At 36.3% G+C, this 8288-nt stretch overlaps 1 protein-coding gene across 1 annotated transcript in view; it reads left to right on the top strand.

Moving 5' to 3' along the window:
• The window catches only part of LOC108740077 (nitric oxide synthase, salivary gland), a 182566-nt gene that overhangs the window by 127049 nt on the left and 47229 nt on the right, over positions 1-8288 (top strand). The window contains exon 4 of the mRNA XM_025980368.1: positions 3209-3300. Within this exon, the coding sequence (XP_025836153.1) occupies positions 3209-3300 (92 nt within the window). The remainder of the gene's footprint in view (positions 1-3208; positions 3301-8288) is intronic.

Raw genomic sequence — 8288 nt, 5'->3', positions numbered from 1 at the left:
AAAAAAAATGTTAATACAACATAACATATATGACCTTGATGGCTTCAGTGCACCAGATGGTAATAATCGTTGGGGCCGTTTTGGTTCCGAAAATTCGTGGTATAGTCGATGGTACGGTTAATTGTAATAAACGTTAAACGATGGTTGTTACTTATGCAAAATCCAATTTATGAAATGTTGAAAAAAAACTAAAAAGTTTTGGGTGTTTCATTCACACCAGCCAGTACTGCTGGTCCCTCCGGATTATCCCGAAAGTTAGGGTGGAAGGCCCTCTTCAGCCTCCTTTCAGGAATCGTGGGAATGGGTGGGTGGTGATTCCGGTGAGAAAGACGATACGGATGAAATGACGACAGGAGAGAATGAAAGATTATCTGTGGAATATTACTGCCCCAGCATTTGCCTAAGTGATCCAAGAAAACCACAGAAAACCTTGGAACAAGGCAGGCGAATCCGGAATCGGACCGGCGTCCTCTAGAATGCTAAGCAATGGTCTAAACCTCTCGGCCATGCCACTCGGTGAATTATTGATTGAATGTGATGTATAGACGGGATTGACTAGTTACTGTCCCCACCTTTCCTATTAATACGACTTCTCGTCGCCTTCTCACAATACTCTTCTCAATCGATGAACCCGAGTCCAACCGTATCCGACAGGTCACAATTCCTTACCTCAGTACACGTTCCTACCCGTTCAGATGTAACTTGCGTTCACATATACATGCATCAACGTACAGCCAGTTACATGATTCACTTTGGGTATAAAAATTCTAATCACAGTAACGAAAAATCGTTATATTTTATTCAACATAAAAAGATAACATGTATACATAAATTAAAGTATAAATGAATAAAATAAAAAATGAAAAGTTAACACAACATAAAATGTCTGACCTGGTCACTTCAATATGCAAAATGGTGATGATCGTTAGGCCCTTTCTGCTTTCGAAAATTCAGCGTCATACGGTTGACACAGTTCATTGTAATAAACGTTACATAATGACTGTTACTTTTGTAATATTCAGTCAATTTCTGGTTAGATTGAAAGTAGTCAATTTACAACTCATATCAAACGGTTAGAGATGTCCCTAATTTAACCTGGATGTGCCGGGACCAAATTATAAAATCAATCCTTTTTCTATCTCGTTCAAACTACTCACATCTAGTGTGCATTCTATCTATTCGAGCAGCTTTCCTCAACCTTTCTAACAGTTCGAAACGAGTTGTATCGAGTGTGGAGAGACTGCTTACTGTTTCTATCCTTCCTTTCACCAAAGAATACAGACCCAAAGAAGCCCACATCAGTGGGATTTGGTGTCGCAGTAGAATACTCAGTTCTAACTGTGACCGTAGGAGATGCATGATCGAAATACGCAGGGAAGGCTGCAGATGAAATTGTCAGCAGTCGTTGGCCATGCGTCGGCCAGAGTAATTATGAGTAGGGGTGCACATAAAAATTTTTTCTTTCAGCATGAAAAATATTTTAATTAGTAGCTGATTATTATGAAAATGATGTTCAATATTTACATTTCAGAGAATAGCAACAGNATTAAATTATTACTAACATAGGTAATAAATTACTCTATTTATTTACACTACTGTTACTAAATCACTTTTCACTGCGCTGTCAATTTATTTCTAGATTCACTTCTGCAACGGTCAATTTATTTCTATTCCACTTCGGCGATCGTCTCTTCATTTAAATACTCCCTTGCTTCCTTTCGGGAACTTTCTCGAGCCGTCCGGAAAAGTTTCGTTTTCTTTGAACTGTTTAATTGCTTTCCCGGAACTCAGGTACGACACATACGTTTACAGATACGGCGCACATGAAGAAAGGCTCCCGCGGCTAGTCGGCGAATCAATAAGCCGCTCACACACACGTATGCCCGATCGCACACAAACACGCTCGTGCTCGCTACAATATATTTATTGAGTTAGACACATGCATTCTTTCTCGGTTCTTTTACCTAAGCTGCGAACAACCTATCCTTTTCGTAAGCTCAACAGAGAAAGATCTGCACTCTCGGCGACCTGTCCCTTTCGCTTTACAACCCGGAAAATTTCTACCGACAGAACTCCCACGCGAGAAGAATTCCCTTCTCTCTTCTGTAACCTGATAGGATACAAACCAGATGACCACTGACAGCTAGTTGTAGTAATAAAGATGACGCAAAATGCACGATTTTAGACGAGGATTGTCTATGTCTTACACATAGGTAGAGAAACAATTATTTTAAAATTATAAAATATTCTTCTGAGTTTGTATAGATTCAAACCAATATTTAAGAATCCAATTGCGTAATACAAATCTAGACAAACAAAAATGGTTTATTGAAGAAACAAAAACTAGAACGAATACGTATCTATACGAATTGATGATAAATGATTGGCAACTTCTTAGAAATTTTGTAACACCCGGGTATAGGCGATTACAGTATTCTGAGCTAATCTTCGTTTCCTATAAAATTAAAACATCAAGTATCTTTAACTATTTGTAATCTATTAAGTTATTTTTGAAGTGAAACTTCTGTGAACTCGGTGAGAGTAAAATCTCAAGACCTTGAAACGACACGTTTTGCAACGTTTTGTCTCGCAAAGCGATAGGCTGTGAGCGTAGAAAGGCGCGCATGCGCATATTTTGTATTACGGTCAGCTGTTAGTGACCGGTCTCTCATACATTATAGTATAATGTATATTCACTTTTTTTATTCAATTATTATTTAATTTCTTTTATTTCTGCTCGGACAATAAAAAAACAGCGATTAAATAATTAAACTGAAAGAATGTTATTACATGTAGGTATGCATATTGATATTGTTTGTCAGTCAGACTAACAACATATTCAATAAGCAGTACAGGCAATAATGAATCTCGTTCTCGAACTGTCACCACACGTCCTTTGTATCGGTGGAGAACTGTAGGAATGTTAATAAGTTCTAGATGTCGTATGCGTCATAATCGTCATCAGCCTACCAATATTCCATGCATTTGAAATATATGTATTGCAATCTCCTCATGTTAGGTTCTCTAACCACATGTAGTATATAAACTGGATCGCCGATTCAGTTGGACAAGAAGGTGCCCTAGCAATTTCCTTCACTGACAGATAAATAAATTACTGACTTTGAACTTATACTGTTTTTCTGTTCAAGGCATTTTATGGTAATGTACCAATTATATGGGTAACTTATTTGATTTCTGTTTGTTGCAGGTTTTTGACTGCCGCTATGTAACTACAACAAGTGGAATGTTTGAAGCTCTTTGCAATCACATCAAGTACAGCACTAATAGAGGAAACATTAGGTTAGTAATAAGACATTTATGAAAAAGGTTTATTTTCATACATTTTTTAAACAATTGTTTATGGTCATTTCATTTACCTAATAAAATTATTAAATTAATTAATAAAACGAGATATTGTTCCAATATCATAAGTAGCTCACAGTTACTGACAAGTTCCAAATATGGGTATTCCCCTAAAAGAAAAACTTTTGGGTGTTTCATTCCGACCAGCCACTAATGCTGGTGGGCCGGCAGTCCCTCCGTACTATGCCACAAGGTGGGGCGGAAGGCCCTCTTCTGCCTTCTTTCAAGAATCGTTGGAATGGGTGAGTCAGAATGATGAGACGGACGAAATGAATATAGAACAGAAAGAAAGATTATCTGTGGAATATTATTGTCCCAACATTTGTTTGAGTGATACAAAGAAACCACATAAAAGCGTGGGCGAAGGCAGACGGACCCGGAATCGAACCGGCTAAGCAATGATCTAAATCACTAGACTATGTCGCTTGCTGGTATTCCCCATGAGAAGGTAGCTTTTATTCAAGAAATTTATCTAAAAACTATCTTAAGGTATACTTCGTTTACTTTCTCTAGGGATTTGCCCCTTCCAATATCTTGGATGCGCGCTTCCAAAATCGTAAATAGGGTTAAAGGAGCTCATTATATTCTCAAACCTTGTTCATTAAAGATACCTTTTCACACAGTACCTGCCAAAAGTTTTGTTCAATCATCATAGTAGTGCGAGCCGAAAACAAGCGTTAAACGTCCAGTGAGTTTAATATGTCTTCAAATGTAAATAAATATCTCATTAATATTTGCTGTAGTAATTGGTACCAATAATAACACATTCGAGCAATGCAATTTAAGTCGATAAGATGGACAATTTTTCCGTGCAGTACTATACGCATTATACGCTCCTCGCCGGTTAAGAATTTGGCCGAGAGTTGTCTCCTTTCTTTTCTGACCTAATGCCGGTTTTGTCTATTTTGTGCAGGTTATACGAAAAGTCACATCAGTAGAGAAAGTAAACGAAGTATAAGTAATGCTCACAGCACAGACGTTTGCTATGCAACGATCACAAGAGCATTACCGTAAAAATTAAGATTGTTCATCTAATATCACACTATGAATGGTTACAAAATATTGTATTTTAGAAGTGTTTAGGAGTTAATGTGAAGCTACTTTTTGATCTAGTACAACTGTAGGGATAGATATACAGGGGCAAAAGATTAGTATGCTTAGATTTGCACTCGATATAACACATATAAAAAGGAGGAGTTTGAGATAGCTTTAAATAAAATGGAAACGGTACTGACAAGACAGTACTGTATAAAGTAAATAAACGTGAAACAAAAATACTGGTATGCAACGGAAGAAAAAGTAGGAAAAGAGCGAATATAAATATAGGAGACGAAAAATTAGAGGAAGTGGTTGATTTAGGTATCTAGGAAATCAGATAAGTCAGGACGGAAGGAGTAGTAGGGATATAAAGCAGGGTCGAGTCGCCTTCAATAAAAAGAAGTCATTGTTATGCTCGCGAACGGTTAATTTAGAAATTCGAAAAATACTGTTAAAGGTGTATGTTTAGAGCGCGGCACTGTACGGGTGCGAAACATGAACGGTGGGCGCAGCGGAAAAAGAAAAAGTTAGAAGCGTTCGAAATGTGGTGCAATAGGCGAATGATGAGGAAACCGTGAATAAAGAAGGTTAAAAATTAAGAGGTTTTAGAAAGAATAGGAGAACAGAGGACTCTATATAAGTCAATAAGATATAGGCGAGATAGGTTGGTAGGACACCTCAGGTATGAAGGCCTAGTCAGAGACTAGGTAGGTAGATACGAGAGTTAAGGGGATTAAATGTAGACCTTAGATTAGATTAATATCGCAAACAGTTAAGGATGTGGGATGTTCTGGTTTTGGGGAAATGCGAAGATTAGCTAAGAGAGTGGAGGTGCGTGTCTTGCCAGTCTTAGGACTGACGACTTTCTGATGATGAATGTAAAGCTTTCACCGACAAAGCATATGTATGGTTCTATGCAAAGTCTTTAACATTTTATTGTTATTGCAAACGATGTAAGCGAAGACAATACACGTACCTACAATTTTTCGAATTGTTGTATTTCGTTTTCAGTACACACACTGATGTACTAGGTAAATACATATCTGTGTCATTGATTCTTGAACGCGGACGTAAAGTTTTCCAACTATAATTGATAAATTGAGAAAATGTCAATTTCAACTAGAGAAACACAACATTTTTCTGGATTTAACGGTAACACACAAACAGTTTTTGCTGAAAACATACCTTTTTATAACTGTTTCCTTTATATTCAAGAAACACAATTTTTCATAATGGAATAAGACAAATTCTTTAAAGCAAGTTATAAGCATTTTACTTGAAGAGGAAGTATTATTTTTCAATTACAATTTTACGTTATTATAACTGCTGATTAGCGTAAATAGGTACTTTTTCTATTGCTTTCTGTAAATACTTGAGGTATTTGAACGATAAGTAAAAAGCAGCAAGTAAATCATATTCTATATAACAAACAACCGAATAATATCGACTCTTCTGTCTTTCAAAAATGTGAAAGTAGAAATTTCTGGCGTACGTGACGGACACCGTAAGAAACAATCAAAGTAAAATATTTGGCCGTTCTGATGGGAAAAATGAAATGAAATATATACACATATGTAATTCATACTGAACGTGTCCTTTTAGCAGCTGCATCAACAGAAATATGCTACGTGAGCATATAAAGAAATATATCAAAAAAAAGGCGAGCGTGTATACTTGTGAAACTTCTTTAGATTGTAGGTTACAGTACAGAGTGTCCATTAAGGGGGGGAGTGCTTGTAAAATTAACAAAAATACTACAAATAAGAAAAAAAATCTTTTTTGTTAATTTTTAGACAAAGCTGTGGAAAATTAAGTGCCAATGATGATGTTGTTCAAATGTTGACCGTCGCGCTGCTAACACTTCTACAACCGAAAACGGAAATTAGCCGCCACGCGTCTACACATCTCTCTGGAAACGGCAGCCACTTCGGTGTGGATATTGTGCTTCAATTGCAGTAGAGATCGTGGTTTGTTTAAGGTATCCCCATGAAAAATAATCAGGAGATGTGAGATTAGGGATTCTCGGACATCGAGAAATTAAATTGTCCAAAATTCACGGTTAAAAAAGTATTAAATTATAATCGTACAAAATATGACTTTCCGGCTAGCAAGCAATCATCAGCATCATCATAAGGTCAACAGTACTTGGACACGCACATCCACTCTTTCCTATCCTGAGCTAATCTATGCATTTCCCTAAAACTACGACATATCCTTAACTATTTGCGAACAGTAATCTAATCTAGGTATATCTTCACCCCTAATAACTCCTGTTTCTGCCTCTAATATGTCTCTGACTTTGATGCCTGAGAAGTTGTTCTACTTACCTATCTCGCGTATTTCTTATTGACTTCCATAGAGTCCTCTGTTCTCTTACTCTTTCTAATAGCTCTTCATTTCTAACCTTCTCTATTCACGGTATCCTCATCATTCGTCTGTAACATCATATTTCGAAAGCTTCTACCTTTTCTTATCCGCCGCACCCACTGTCTAAGTTTCACACCCGTAGAGCACCGTGTTTCAAACATACACCTTTAACAACCTTTTTCGAATTTCTGAATTAACCGTTCGCGAGCATAACTCCTTCGTAAAAAGGAGCGATTTGAAACTTCGCTCGTAGTAAAAATGGAAAAATAGATGAAGTTGGATTTGGAAATACATAAGCGTCTATCTACTTTTAATTTTGTTATAGGTGTGATGTTATTTTGATGCGAACCAGATATAAAGTAATTTCATGATAAAGCACAATTCCATTATGTTTTCTATGAAAAGTCTTAAGCCTACAAATGCATATTTCATAAGTTCATCGTCACCATTTGTTTCGGAAGTGCTGCATAATAATTAGCTTATTTTCTGAAGTCTCTTATATATATATTATTCTAAATATGATCATCCCCTTCGGAAGATTCAAAGCGCTCTTTAATTGAATTTTATGTAAACCTTCCTGGAATACATACATTTATAATTTAGGTAAATTTAAATATTCCAAATTTAATTCTCAAGTGAGACGTTGGGGAAATTAATACCTTCGAATAAACGGTAGAATGATGTACAAGGATACTCTTCCATTTTATTGGAACGATACCTAAATAAATCAGAAAAATATAACTATGGACGTAAAACAAAATGTTGAAATAATTTATGACCGCTTGCACTGTTATTTAAACAAAACGGACATATCAATGTAAGTACTGTTCGATTGTTGGAAGTGGTTTTACAACAAGGTTAGAACAAAGAAAATCATGGCGGTTAGGATTCTGTCGAAATTAGCTTGTTGGATCTCATCAGCACGTCGCGGACGGTTTCCGTGTAATACAGACGAACTCTACCTGCTGCCTTGACACAGTGTTTTATTAAATCCTATAAAAGGCGCGGTAAGGACTGTAGGACTGTTTGAATTTCACTAAACGTAGCATTGTACTAGAGATGGTGTTTACTGAGCCATTTGTAGGATTTACGTAACAAGGCTAGAGTTCAGTAATTCCTAGATAATGGTTTAGTAAAGAAATTTTCAAATATTTAACAGCCATGAGTTAGGGTTACTTATTTAGCGCTGTTACGCATCTAAGTTAACCTTACAGTGCATAATTTTTTATTCGTGTAAAAGAAGTAATTTGAGTATATTTGACCTTACAATATACATAATAAAAAATAAAAATAAAAGTACACGTTTCAACAGCCCCTGAAGGTTAATTTTTGGTTATAGCATATCTGCAACGTCATGTATTAAGAACAAAAGTACAGTCTAAACTCTTTATAACGTCACTCGATTTAACGACAAACTCCTTAAAACGTCGAAATTGCTTGACTTTGGTTGGTTTACATTGTTTTCTATACAATATTACACTCTATATAGCGTCACGCTCACTCTATTTAACGACAACAAT

Source organism: Agrilus planipennis, unplaced genomic scaffold, assembly GCF_000699045.2.
Source record: "Agrilus planipennis isolate EAB-ADULT unplaced genomic scaffold, Apla_2.0 scaffold168, whole genome shotgun sequence".
Taxonomy (NCBI): Eukaryota; Metazoa; Arthropoda; class Insecta; order Coleoptera; family Buprestidae; genus Agrilus; species Agrilus planipennis.
This window is presented reverse-complemented; position numbering and strand designations above follow the sequence as displayed.